The sequence below is a fragment of the Colossoma macropomum genome, unplaced genomic scaffold (assembly GCF_904425465.1).
Source record: "Colossoma macropomum unplaced genomic scaffold, Colossoma_macropomum, whole genome shotgun sequence".
NCBI classification, from domain to species: Eukaryota; Metazoa; Chordata; class Actinopteri; order Characiformes; family Serrasalmidae; genus Colossoma; species Colossoma macropomum.
In genome coordinates this window covers 28,051,073-28,066,370 of record NW_023494791.1, presented here as the reverse complement: position 1 = coordinate 28,066,370, position 15,298 = coordinate 28,051,073, and the positions used below count along the sequence as shown (strand labels likewise).

The window sequence follows — 15,298 nt, the reverse complement described above, 5'->3', positions numbered from 1 at the left end:
ATTACTTTGTTTAAATTTTAATAAATTAATTAATTATGCAGAAATTTTGAAAAATCAGTGGAGTTTCCTTATTGCCACCACAGCCACATCCTGGCCTTTTGATGAATCTAACCTGAAGCATTTCTTTCAAAAAAGCCAACAGGAGTTACTGGTAACATGATACTTTTGTTAACAACTGTCAAAAAGTACAGCTAAAACAAACTAAGATCTAATGAGCATTCAGGTCCACTAGAGGCTACTTTCACAGGATTTTTAGAAGTTTGAAAAGAAAAAGCTGTGATTTTCCCTTTTTGATGTTCAGCCTACAATTGTTTTCTATTGTCATGTATCAAATTAGTGAAGTATGTGATAATTAAGGCTTGGATAAATTTAAAAATGTATGATGTTTATGGATGTATGGCTGCTGAAGTGAATCTTTTTGTTAGAATTCTGAATGAAAGCAAGTCTAGTTGTCATTTAAATTAAAACTGCTGGGTAGAGTGTAGAAATTCTCATCCACAACAATGTCCACCATATCAAATTTACTTCTTACAAAACACTTAGCTGCCACATTACCAAAACATGCCACAATTTGATGCTCAGGTTGGGAACTTGGTCTACCATTCCAACAACAAACGTTTATAAAAAAATTGACTCAAAATACTTTATAAATGTGGAAAATGCTCTTTGGTCTAGAAAACAAAAACAAAACCCCCTTTTTGAACAATATCGTTAAAGGCCGATCTCAGTTAGTCGTCTCGTCAGGTTGAAACATTCATTGGAATTAAACTTCTAATGAACATTTAAGAACAGAAATACACAGAACATAGAGATGACAACAAATGAACTGATTTTAAAGAGCCAACAAAAGCAACAGAAGACTGACATACAGTGCCCTCCAATAGATTTAAGATCAGTTCTAGCATTTCACAAATGAGGTAGTTTGTTTGCACTGTCTATTTTTCCTTTCTCCATATTTGAACCTTCTTGTATTTATAGACTTATCCATTATATCTATAAAACATTCTCAAAAGGCTTGTTCAAGGTTTTCTTTACAGCTCTGGTAATGTTCTATGTTCTGTTCTCACCTCAGCTGGCCTGGTTGTTGCTAACTGTTATGCAAATCAGCACTTTTTGTTAATTCCAAATAGCTGATATTGCTTTGTCCAAATTAGATATCAAGTTCTGGTAGTTTTTTTACTTCAGTTTATGTAAACTTTCTAGACAGACATCAAAAGCAGAAGCATGCTGATGTCTGAGCTGCAGACCTAATTTGGTTCTTTTCAGGGGATTTGCAACCAGAAATATGCTCATCAAAAGGTGTAAATAAACACAAACACTGCAACTAAACAATAAAGCACATATGGCCAGAAATAACAGGTAACATTCCTTACTATCTCTCAAATTTGTCTTTAAGTCTTTAATTGAAACTGCTTGAATATACAGTAAAAATAGCCATTTTTAAACTTTGCTGTCCCAAACATTTTGGAGAACACTGTAAAAGTACAAGGGAGGGATGGGAGTACAAAAATATACAGTCTAAGACAGAAATGAGCACATTAAATATACACAGTGCTTATAGAGAAATACAAGTTTAGAAGACAACTGTATCTTAAGAGTCTGTAGTTGTGTGTAGATTCAGTGTCATACTGTCTGTGTGAAGGCTGGATGTGCATTTATTTTCACATACTGTCTCTCTAACAATATCCTCTCCATCTCTTGGATCCTGTGCTGGTGCACATTCCTCCTCAGCATCACTCTCCTCTTCCTCCAAAACATCCCCACTACAGCAGGAACCCTCACTGTCACAAGAGCTGGAAGTCTCATCTTCTGAGCAGGAATACACCTCAGCCCCATGGAAGATGTAGCGATTTGGTGTTTGAAATAAGTACTGGCAAGCTGCAAAACAGAACACACATTATAAGCATCAGTTATTCTGACTGGCCTCTAACCGTAGGTCAGTGACAATAACAGTGACGATAACACTAAGTAGTCAGTAACAGTGACTGGTCTTCATATTTCTATTTCTCATTTGTTACTCTTATAGGCTCCTGACAGTAGTCATACTGGTTAATCTAAAAACCTCCGTCCAATGACAGGCTTTCCTTTTTTTATATACTAATCGATATTAATGTGTCAAATGTTTATTCATATTGCTCTTGGTGAATTATTGTTTTGCTATCTGGTGTCAATAATGAATAATTTTAATATTTATGTATATTAACCCCATTGTTAGACTAATGGGTTGTCAAAATGCATCTCTGTCACAAGAGTCACATACTGTAGTACATTACATGCTTACATTTACACAGAACAAAGCTTGATACCATTGTTCAGACATCAATCAGAAACCCTGCTGTAATATATCGTCATATATATCATAATGGAGTAAGTATTAATCTCACCTTCAAGACGTTTACTGATTGGACTTCTGAGAATTTGGCTCAACCTGCATTGTTTACGGACTTTAACATTATGACTTCTGTGCTTTGCATCCTCTTCAGTTTGTGTCTCCAATCTCTCTGTTATCTCCTCCTTTTGGTAGTGTGCATTTAGAGTAGCATCATTTGTTTCTGTTGGTGAATTCTGGTAGGCATCTGAGCTCTCTGGACAAGGGCTTGTTCCTTTGAAACTAATTTTCTTGTTTTCGTGCTCTGAGTAGGGTGTTGCTTCCTTGGCTGGAGAAGGTGATGCATTAATTCCCCCATCTTTGCATTCCTTCATCAACTGTGTTTTTGAACAAGAGTCTACAACTGTGACCTTCTCTGGTGTCTCTGTGACCATCTCATGTTTTTCTGTGTGTTCAACCTCAAATGACTGGATTTCAGTCTGTGACTGTTCGAGCAGAGAAGATGTCAAAGGAGGAGGTTTCTCTGTGATCTCATTAAGTGGTGAGGAGTTGTAGCAAAGCTGTTTGAAGTCCCCACCCAGTCTATGGCATAGTTCATTGACAATAACGTCACAGTCTCCCAGCAACTCAACATCAAAGTTCAAGTGGGGCAGTGGCTCACGGTTGATTAAAACTTGAGGCACTTCATGGGGAAGAGAACCTTAGAAGAAGCAAATATGCATTAATATTTACTCAAACCATAATACACAGCATAGCCTGTACTGTTGTCTAAATCACTAGTAAATAATATATGATGCAATTCAGTGACTGGAGTAGGGCTGCCTGATACAGACATAAAATGTGATGTTCTATAAAGCTGTTGTACATCACAGTGACAATGTAGTATTTGCATTTTAGACAGTAGACAGTGTATTTTTATTTTCAATATAGGCCTACAAAAATTAAGAAATGTGCATTTAATTTCTTAAAAAGCTCCTTATGATGATACAAGTTTGTTGTGACAGTAACCTGATTCATACATACAGTCTATGCATTTTACACCAAATACTGAAAATAGACACAATAACCAAATCATGCAGCTCTAGATTGGACACTAAGTTGCACTCATTCTGTTACTGACCGTTCAAAAGAAATAGGACGGCTAATGTGTAATGGTGAATGTGCAAGATATTTACCAACCTCACTAATTCCTGTTTAAACATTGTTTTTACGTTACACTGCTTTGCATTCCCTATGACGAAATGGGCTGTGCACCTCAAGAAGGCAGGCTGATTCCACAGTGGTGATTCTATGTATCCAGCTCATACTCAGTTGGTTTGTAATTTAAGGCCATGTGTATTGGCTTAGGTATCAAATTCAAGGCCATGTAAAAGAAAAGGGTACGCAGTCACAGGGACCTCATGCTCTGCACATTTTTGTATTTTCCCCACGCATCACACCCCATTTTGCTTAAGCGTTCATGAGTCCTGAAGGGCCTATGTGCTACATCCCCAATCTCTCAGCTCATGAAGGGCTTCATAATAAGCATTACCATTAAAATGTTTAGCGCAGCCAGGTTTAGGATCGAAATACACATCTGTAATATATTTTCTTACAGTAGGAAGGTGATGACTACAGGGCTTTTCTTTGGCAAGTCCCCCAGAATTACTGGTTACCTTCACTGAGATAAGCACTGTGAAAAAATGCATTTGTTGTTTCTGAGCTTGAGCTATATACTGAAATGAGGAAACTACACAGCTAGATTTTAGTTACATTACACCAAACAAAGCTGGAACAGACGGCTCATTTGGAAAACTCCAAACAGTCACAATGGCCTTTATTCATTTACTTTATTTTTAATTCAATTATGTGGCATAAAATGGGTGCGAGCAACTTTAACAGATTGTTTCATGATTGGTCAGTTACTCTGACTTTGATCTATAGGATCAAATTCATGTCTGGTTGATGTGCATGTACATTTGAGAACAACCTGAAAATGCTTTATTTTGCATGTAGTCAAAATAATTATCAATATGATCAGTTATAATAATGATCTAATAATAATTATAATAATAGATTATGAGCCACCGTGAGCCGCTCAATGTTTTACTTTTATTGCCTCACACCTTCATAAATTTGAAAGTTTCTCACATAGATTACATGCATATACATGTACACCTGCATAAATAAGAATGTGTTTCATATAAATTATATGTACATGAGGGTGAATTTGTGTGTTTGCTTGCAACTAATATGCAAACAACTACGTAAACAAACTAAAATGTAGCTGACAGTGATTAATCAATTGCACTCAAATCACTGTTCATTTATGTGCAACTTCTATGTGTACGAATGCACCGATCCCACTTTTTCCTTTCTGATACAGATATGGACGCCTGATCCTGGAGTGTTGGCTGATACAGATTACCGATACAGATACTAACTCTATTTAACCATCTAGCTTTATACAGTTCCACTTTTTAACATTTTATTTTGGTAAAAGCTGTGTTCCTTGTCAACAATTAACCATAACAAGCTTGAATGATTTTTTTTGTACTTGTTGGAATATATAAACATTTTAGATGCTTAAGACTAATCATTTTTTGTTGATTTATGTATCTTTGGTATTTAATATTAGAGAATTGGTAATAAGAACCATATTTAACAACTAAAGTAAATGCAAAATATTTTTATTGCACAAAATAGTTAAAATAGAACTGAAAAATATATAAATAAACATGTGGTCTGTACATGTAAACATGAAGCAGCTTTTCTGGCTAGGCCAAACCAGAGCTGAATGTTTCAGATCAGAATTTTTCAAGTCATTTATCTCATACACTTATGCATACATTTCTATGTATCAAGACTCTGCCGGAGTTCAGTAAATATTAGTCATTCAAACTGTCAGTAGTAGCAGCTGAGCCACGGCTTTCTCAGCTTTGTTCAAGCAATAGGCTGGAAGAACCACTGCTGTGTGATGCAACCGAGTGACAAATGTGCACTGCAGGCAGAGCTAGTGTCAGTACTATGGGAAACCCATAGCTTTAGTAAAAAAAAATCCTAACGGTACACCACCCACTCTATTACTACTACCTTTCAACCTGTGGTACAGATTTCATCATGAGCATTTTTATTGCTGCTTGTCAACCCACACCACCAATGTGGTGTTAAGTTCTGTCTATGCATCAAGCCTTTCCTTGTACCTATCAGAATTAGGGCAAACTTTCTGTAAGCTCTCCCTTGCCACAACCCTATCCCACAAAAATCAAGGTCTTTTTAGTTAAATCAAGTTATACTGAAGAATAACAAAGACCAATTGAACTTTAGTTGTATCTGAGCAACCACCAGGAGTGAGCAAGCTAGCATCACGATTGATGTCTCTTAACCATGGCAATACACTGTAATGAATGGCCTCTTGTGGCTTATTGTGGTGACGCTGGGCTTCGGAAAGCCACTTGTTGATACAACTGTTCTCTTACTAGTGTCACTGCTTGTTGGAGATGATGCTGGGCAGAGCATGTAAGTAAAGTGTCAAGCTAGCTCTTTATGTATAGTTTTCTACACATAAATTGTTTACTAGTATAATTTAGCTTATCAAAAAAATGTTACAAAATTACTATAATTTTGCAAATGCTATCAGTGTTTACATGAAGTGTTTGCCAAACTCCTACTTGCAATATCCATTAACATTTACCACCCTTACTGCAGTTACTCCTAGGTTACTGTAATTTTTGTCTCTGAATTAGGTATTTCACATATTCAATGCCCATACTGTGCAAGAAAACAAAAGCTTAAAAAAGCCAAAATGCCTGCTGCCATGGCTAAGCTACTGCCAAACAATGTGCAGCCGGAAATGTCTACACAGTCCTGGTGAGGTAGAGCAGTTGGGTTTTCTTAAACTCCACTTGAATTATATTTTAGGCTATTAGACATTTTTCCAATCTAACTTGGTTAATGATCAAGTCACAAGTCTTGGAGACATTTTTAATATTGGCAATCGAGGTGACAGCCCTTTTACTGGTAAAGTGACTATGGCACAAGAGGACTTTCTGACACTAAGTTTGAACACTAAAGACCATTTTTGAAATGAAGTAATTTATGAAAAAAAGTTTTATTTAGGAAATCTCTACATGAGAACACTGAGGTGGGCTGAAAGTGTGTAAAGAAAGTGAATTAAATTCTCATTCCCCTGCCTTCCAACCAAGTAACCTGGTTAATGTGTTATTTACTATATATTTTGTAATATTTACCATACAGTTTGTAGGGTACTTTAGTATAAGGTGAGAGTCCCATTAAATTTGAGAACACCAAATTAAATGAGAGTGAATCATTACAAGCGGACACATACTTGGGATGAGAGCAACCGGTCGCACTTTCAGAGAGGATCCGATGACAATAAGGAGATCTACTTCATCCTTGTCTTGTTTCATTGCTCTGTGAAACAATTCTGGAAGATTTTCTCCAAAGAAGACAATGTCTGGTTTCATAATAGCAAAAGGGATGTCAGGACACTTTGGGCAATGGGGAACAACCTGCAAAAGAATAAAACCTGTTAAAGCCTAACCTGAAGGACAAATATGAAGGCTACAAAAATGCTGCAAATATGTAAATAACACCACAAGGAGTGACAAGTTTATACAGTGTACTGAAAAGTATGAGCGGCTTTTTAAGTTAACTAGTGGAATAATCACGTGTTGTGTGCAACTTTGTTTTTGAATTGCTTTATGTCAATGTCAATTTGCATGGAAGTTATGTTTTTACACAACATGAAACTATTTGGAAGGAAGTTTCACTGTATAAAGCCAGCCTGAATCTTGCAAAGCATGACTGGCCCTAATTTGGAGAAGCAAGTCATGCAAAAATAAGGTTGACCTGTTGCTGCTAATGCAGAGGTTATTGTGGAGTTCCCTTTGGCCCGAACCAAATGAAACTGGGGTCTGAGAGTAACGCAATTTCAACACTCTGTATGTCTTGTACATACTGTAGTATTGACAATAAAGCTGACTTGACTTGACTTGACGCTCGAGACCATTTCTTGGAATGGTATGGTTGGACTGTGGGTTTTACAAGAATTTAAGATTATTTTACTCCTAACAATTGCTGCTCTGATTTGCCCTTTTGGTCTGATTTGTTTGCCTGTTTATTGTGAGTGTAGTTCGGTTAGGTTTATTGTAATTTTCTTTTCCTTAGTGTTGCAGGTTAGTTTTTCAGCTTTTTTCATACTCTTTATATTTACTAGCTAGTAGCTTATACTTCACTTGCTCTTGGTTCTTTTCTCTTTGCTGGCTGATTCAAGATATTGCTCATCTGCCCCCACCTGTCTTTGACCTACTGTCAAATTGGAAAGAAGGTCTGTTTTCTCAGAGCAGATCAATAAAAACAGTGCAAGAAAACCATGGCAAATTGCAAGGTAACACCTTTGCACATCTAACTGACATAACTGTGTGACTATAATAACTTCAACATTTTTATAGCACACTACCAGCTGCTCATCAGTTGATCTTCTAAAGCAAGATGGTCTTGTTCCCATCATCTAATCTTATTCCATATATCACCAATCATTCAGATGAGAACGCTTTGATGGAGAGCAGACAAAAATCATGAACAGTCATCAAGTAATGAGCTCAAGCCCTCCAATGTTAATGCATACAAAAAACAAATTTTTAATCTGAACAAGATTTGTGTTTCCTGCTTGACTGCTTTAGTTTTCATGGAACTCATAAAACTAATGATCACATGGTCTCTTGAATGCAATTATGCTATTTCATGCTGAAATGGCATATTTTGTTAACTTATCAGGTTCTCTTCCAGTGGTTCTAATTTCAGGTTCTAGCAATTCAGTTACAAGAATATAATTAAAAAACTAGAAAAACTATTTTTTAACTCAGTCACTGACTGGAGAAAATTCTTTATTCTAATTTGGGCTGGCATGAAAGGAATGTTGACAAGCACACATTGTAGTAAGCGGTAGAAATGGTGGAGTGGAGAAGCCCTCTCCAGTATAACTGCAATACACTTGAGACATTCATGAAACAAATCTGTTGAATTATACACTGTAGCAAAATTAATTACATTCAAATTAAATATAGTATGTTATTACGTAGAAGTATTAGTTATACCTGTTTGAATATATCTTCCCTTATGGCCTCACAGTCAACTTTGTGCTTACAGACAAGGCAGGATGCTGTTGCAAAGGAACCTTCAAAAGAAAAAGAAAATTATATATATATATATATATATATATATATATATATATATACACATATATATATATATACACACACACACACACACTTGCATTTATGAATGCTTATATAGGTATCTCGTCAGTTTTTGTCACAATACGTGAAATACATTCATACAGGGCTGTAGTACTCCAGTCCGGTCTTACAGACAGATGTGTTTAACGTTCGATATCCCTCAACAAACAGCCTTGATTATTTGCTGTTATTTATGCTGTTAAATCTGAAGTAATTTCAAGCATTCTGTTGCAGAGGTATCTAGTTGAATTTGTCAGGATATAGCTTCCTCAGTAGCAACAGCTGTATCAAACATTTCTTCATACAGTAGCCCTTACCCTGTAAATGGCATTTTACTGAATTTGACAGCCTTGCATTACTATGATTATGTTTTGCACCTATTTAGCCAGCTCACAGTGTTTGTAGTTTGTGTGCCAATCAGAGTTAAATTGGTTAGTTATGTTGCATAGGACAGCTGGACTGTTTGATAGGAAGGACAGTTTGAGAAGCATGTTTTGAAAAACTGATTGGATGGCAATGAACCTGGCAGTAAAATACTGCACATTTTCTGTATATCTGATCAGCTTTTTGTCACAGTATACGTATTACATTCAAACAGGGCTGTAGTTCTCAAATCTGGTCTTTTTGTCGTATGGGACTTGTCTTGTACTCTCTGACTGAACTCTCTTTAAAAACAAAGAGCAGATTATCCAAGCAAATAAAAGGTTAGAAAGGGTTCTTGATATCAGATGGCATTACTGATTGAAAGAGTCAATTTTGCTCATTTAAACGCTTCAGAATGACTTCAGAAAATCCACAACACATTTGTGTTTGTAGGTACAAAGTAAGATATTTTATTATAAACTGAATTTGATTGAGTTATTTTTGTACACAGTTTTGTTTTGCATAGAGAAAATGTTTCCTTATTTTTTTTTCAGTAATTTGCACTAGAGACTAAGACTAAAAAGACTAAGTAAGGAAGGGTCTTTTAAGAGGACTCATTTTTTGGGGGGTTTTAGTCTTGACTTGCTTTCATCTCGCTTCATTTGGACTCTGCCCACTTAAGACACTCATATAACAAAGTTCTTCATATACACTGCCTGGCCAAAAAAAAGGTCACCACCTGGATTTAACTAAGCAAATAGGTAAGAGCCTCCCATTGGATAATTACTGCTTGGGTGATTATGTTTCAGCTGGCAACAAGTTATTTAACCCTAACTGATGCAGTGAGTAGCTTCTCATTTGTTAAACAACAAGAAAGACACATCCTGTGGTTGTGGAAAAGATGTTAATCTGTTTCAGAAGGGTCAAATTATTGGCATGCATCAAGCAGAAAAAAACATCTAAGGAGATTGCTGAAACTACTAAAATCGGGTTAAGAACTGTCCAACGCATTATTAAAAAGTGAAAGGACAGTGGGGAAACATCATCTTCGAGGAAGGAATGTGGTCTGAAAAAAAATCTTGAATGATTGTGATCGGCGATCACTTAAACGTTTGGTGAAATCAAATCGTAGAAAAACAACAGTAGAATCAGGGATATGTTTAATAGTGAAAGTAAGAGCATTTCCACACGCACAATGCAAAGGTAACTCAAGGGATTGGGACTAAACAGCTGTGTAGCCTTAAGAAAACCACTTATCAGTGAGGCTAACCGGCAAAACGATTGGACTCTGGAGCAATGGAAGAAGGTCATGTGGTCTGATGAGTTCAGATTTACCTTGTTCCAGAGTGATGGGCGCATCAGGGTAAGAAGAGAGGCGGCTGAAGTGATGCACCCATCATGCCTAGTGCCTACCGTACAAGCCTGTGGGGGCAGTGCTATGATCTGGGGTTGCTGCAGTTGGTCAGGTCTAGGTTCAGCAACGTTATGTGCCCAAAGAATGAGGTCAGCTGACTACCTGAATATACTGAACGACCAGGTTATTCTATCAATGGATGTTTTCTTCCCTGATGGCACGGGCATATTACAAGATGACAATACCAGGATTCATCGGGCTCAAATTGTGAAAGAGTGGTTCAGGGAGCACGAGACATCATTTTCACACATGGATTGGCCACCACAGAGTCCAGACCTGAACCCCATTGAGAATCTTTGGGATGTGCTGGAGAAGACAGTGGTCCAAATCTCCCATCATCAATACAAGATCTTGGGGAAAAATTAATGCAACTCTGGACAGAATGCCACAGCGAATGCATGCCGTAATCAAAGCTAAAGGCGGTCCAACGAAATATTAGTGTGTGCAATCTTTTTTTTTGGCCAGGCAGTGTATGTATACATACTTACGCCAAATGAAATATTGAGGTTAACACAACTACTGGTTGAAGACAAAATGTTTATTATCACAGTATTATCATCCTGTAACACTGACTTTGAACTGGCAGCTATGCAATTAAAATAATAATAATAAAACTATTGCAGAAAAAATAGGAGACTAGTTTTAGAAACTACTAAATAAGGCCCCATTTAAAGTATCATTGTAGCTGCACCATTACAGTGTCACATACATTGGACCTGACAATTTTATCAGGTACTCCAAACATATAGATGCATTTTTAAAGTATACAATTTCTGATGAGCACATCTATCAGCAGCCCTCTACCCCATTCATCAATGCAAAAAGACTATTGTAGGACCACCACTAGGCTACTATTGGATACAGGTGCTAAGCTAAAATTGGTATTGAGGAGAGGGATTTAGCAAAGAGCCAAATGTCTAACTATGCATGATGCAAAATGCAAGTCAAATTTCAAACTAACAAAATCAAAATGTCCTCACCATGTTGGTGGGTTGAACAGACAAACAGATAAATCACTTGTGGGGGCTCATCAGCTAAATCTTTCAATGAGACAAACTTAACTGGTCATTTGAGAACAACAATCGAAGTGTGTTGGATATAGTAAGTATGAAAGTAACACCAAATGTAGTGGCTGACAGAAGCTTCATAAATATCTGTGTGTAATTCCTAAGCAAGTTTACTCACAACCTAATACGTTTATTATGGCCTAATTTATTTATTATAAAAAAATTACACAGACATTTACGAATTATGAACTATACAGGTTTACAGCGAATGTTTCATGAAGTTCTAAAGTGACCTTCTAAGTGTTCCCAAATAGACTGTTACTTTGCTTTTTTGTTTAGCCAGACTTAGTATATTGCAATATTAAATTACCATACCATGACACTGAATGACATTCTGGACCCCTGCAACCTGCTCCAGAGTATCAATGTTCTGAGTGTAGTTCCTCAGAAGTTTCTCCTTCTTATCCAGCAGTGCAATGAATCTGTGGCAAAGCGATGGTTGAAACTGTCCTGGGTAGATTTCCTACAAAAGAAAAAAAAAAAAATTACAAAAGGTATGAAATGTACTGAAAAACAAGACAGGAAAATAAAAGTAAGTGAAAAGCATACAGACCTTCGCAAATTTAAAAAATGGCCTTGGATCCCTTCTGAAGTACTCAATGTCAAACATTGCTTGAGGATCTGGAAGGTCTGGAAAATCTATAGCAAGTCGAGCATAAATCCCGTCTCTGGATCTGAAGTCAGGTATTCCACAAGAAACAGACACCTGGAGGACAGTAAATCAAAATATCCACATGAAAGATTTCCTTTTTGTTCCATGTGTGTCCAGACATAAAAAGTATGCACAGTGACTCCACTGACTGGTCACTTTAGCATTGCACAGGTTTACTTTATAGGCTGCTCTAACACATACTGAACAATAACTGTGCATAGCGCTGTTGTCGGAAGAAAACCTCGTATCTCCAAGATAACATTACAGGAGAAAGAAAAAACCTACTTTACTTTTAACATAAGTCAATGGAACCAGACTTTTTTCCAAGTCATTCTGGGCCATTTCTTTGGGTCCATTCATCGTGAAATTTACACCACAATGTAAAGGACAGTAGGCATTTTCAAATTATATCAAAAACTGACAAACAACAAAAATAGAGACACGAGGTTTTCTTCCAACAGCAGCGATATGTTGCAGTAGTTCACTTAAACTAAGATAGTTTGTTTAATTTTGGACCATATCAAATAATATATTCAATAATACTGATCAATGTAATACTAAAATAACATATACTTAATAATTTTTGCCAGATAGTCTTTAGCTCCTTAAAATCTGTATTCATATCAGTGACAATTTTCATTTTGGTCAAGCCCAGCTTACAAAACCACAGATGTTGCTGTACATAGCAAAGAGACTCTCTGACATTACTCCTAACATGCATGCCAGTAAGAAATAACTTAATATGATCTATTGTCAAAAACAAGTTAACAAAAAAAGGTCATCAAAGATTGGAATGACCTGCCACCACACACACTACTTCTGAGTATGCATGGGTGCACAACAGCCGTGTCACAAGTTTGAAATGACTGACTCTTTGAACTCCAACCCCAGAATTTTTTTTTAAAATTCTGCATGTGACCAATATGACAATGATAAATCTAATTAAAATATCAATTTCTGTCTGACAGGTTCTTATAGACAAACAAACAAAGAGCTGTGGTGATGAAAACAGAAGCACATACCCCAGCACCAGTTAAGACAAGTATCTTTTTGCCATCATTAAGTAGTCTCACGACATCCTCCAAGGTGTTAATATCCTTGCGTTTCTTTCTCTTCGGAGGCTCCGAAATATTGATAATAATCTGCCATAGTGTCATGTCATCAAGATCAGGTGGAAGGACAGTTTCTGGAAGTAGGTCTTTTAAAATAGTCCTTGGGTCCGTCCCTCTCATTATGTGTTGCCGAATGAAACGGTAAGAACCTAACAAAACACAGGATAAGACTTGTTAATCTATCTAAAATCCAAATTATAATACACACTACCATACAGCTATACATGCAGGTTAACAATGTTTTTTGTTTTTTAAAAAAGTGATGCACGTCGATGACTTGACTGGCTAATTCAATACTCTAAATTACAAGATCTGCATGGTCATTTCTGGTGAACCAGAAATGTGAGTGAACCAGAGGCAACATACCAATCTGAGGCTGAGGAGTCCAGTCACTGGAACTGGCATTAGAGGAGCAGTCGTCGTCTTCGTTGAAACTGGGTGAATAAAACCCATTTGGGTGAACACCATCGATCATTTCCCCTGTAAATAAACCGGAATCAACGGTGTGTTTATGTCTAGACAAACATTGTTTTACTTCTCTTGTGCCTTTTGCATGCTAACTACTAAGTTACGATCCCTACACTTATGACCATTTTCAAGTTCAAAGAAACCACCGGCTGCACTGCACAGTGCCTGCAACGATAAACTTACTGAAGCACAGTGAATTTCTTAGCACAAAAACTGCAGTTGAGTCTGTTAACGGTAAGTCATCAGTTCTCCGGAGATAAGTTACCGTGTTAGCAGCTGGCTATCATTTGTTGTCAAGCTAAAGTAACTTATAACTTTAAATTTACCACTGACAATTATGCTTAATAAATTTGGCACAGTTGGCTGGGAGGTTTCTTCAAACAAATAAAGAACGCTTAAATGCTATAAGCTAGCGTTAGCTAGCTTAAGTAGCGTAGGTTATGTTATGGCTGGATAGAAACTACCACTATACGCTGTTAGCTCACTTGCTAACTAGCAGACGTTAGCTTAGCCTATTTAATCACAGAACTAACATATGCTTATGTAGTTAGCCTACTTTCCAAGCTAACGCAGCTAATGTATCAGCTAGCTATACAAAAACAACTTGGCATGTGAGCTGGCTACCTGAGAACTCAGTTTCAAGTGCAGACACGGGAGTCTGCTCTGTATTAGAAGCATGTTTACTGGACTCGGAGATCTGCGGCCCATTGTTGTTTTCTCCTGGCTCCAACACCGTGGCCTCACCCACCGCCACCTCCGGCTCTTCATCCGCGGGCTGTGTTAAAGCTGCGGCCGCCCAACTCTCACCCGACTCCGCTCCACCCGGTCTTTGCTCATCTTGAATAATATCCGAAGTACAGGTTTTAAGAATACTAATCCGTGGTTTCTTAAGAACCGGCTCCTCCGTTTCATCAAAACCGGCTTTTGCTCCAACCAATTTATTTTCCCCGTCCGCCATCTTTAGCTGTGTGATCAGGCCTCGTTTTCCTAATGTAATGGGTACAGGCACCGTAAAGCCTTTCAAGCACAGCTGGGTGGATATTTAAACCGCGCATGTGACTTCTGCTTCCAACTACAAGTTGAGCATCTGTACGTCGGCATAGTATATGACGTCAGTAATAGCAGAATTTAACAATGAAAAAATGAAAGAACCAAAACAGTGCCGCGCAATCTTCACAATCGTGTGTATTACAAAAGTAAACAAAAATAGTCAAGTCATGTAATTTGTTACGTTCTTATAAAGTGATTTCATTTCATTTAACCCTCGTATTGTATGTTATGCTGTTTCTATGTTTTTTTTTTTAGTTCTCTCTTGTAAGAACGAGGCTGTGAAGGTGGCTGTATTTGTGTCGACGGATGCTCTTTGTATGTTTTAAAGGTGTAAATGCATAAAAACAGAGCAGTAACCCAAACTTTCCACACAGAATAAAAATTATAATGTGTGCAGTTGTGGAATCTAAATTAAATTCTGCATCCTTGGACACACTCATGTAAAAAAAAAATGCACAAAACTCCTTACAAGACATGTTTTCCACATGTTTCAGGAACACTTAAACCTGTTTGCATTTAAAAGAATAGCACAAGATGTCTGTAATCTCTTTCAACTACATTTGTATGTATTTTTAGTTTATACATATTCTCGAAATTAACTGCG

The 15,298-nt window shown here is 37.1% G+C and overlaps 1 protein-coding gene across 2 annotated transcripts; it reads right to left on the bottom strand.

Annotated features, from left to right (window-relative positions):
• Window positions 1–506: 506 nt before the first annotated feature.
• On the bottom strand, window positions 507–14,802 carry sirt1 (sirtuin 1). Of its 2 annotated transcripts, none has more exons than XM_036574759.1 (9): window positions 14,329–14,802; window positions 13,543–13,656; window positions 13,087–13,325; window positions 11,966–12,118; window positions 11,728–11,875; window positions 8,428–8,507; window positions 6,657–6,840; window positions 2,385–3,029; window positions 507–1,878 (listed from the first exon to the last, which is right to left on the bottom strand). In XM_036574759.1, the coding sequence occupies exons 1-9, from the start codon at window positions 14,600–14,602 to the stop codon at window positions 1,592–1,594; spliced, it is 2,124 nt and encodes a 707-aa protein (XP_036430652.1). In that variant the 5' UTR covers window positions 14,603–14,802; the 3' UTR covers window positions 507–1,591. The 2 variants fall into 2 exon arrangements, with proteins under 2 accessions (XP_036430652.1, XP_036430651.1); XM_036574758.1 differs by having other exon boundaries at window positions 14,269–14,795.
• Between the last annotated feature and the right edge of the window lie 496 nt (window positions 14,803–15,298).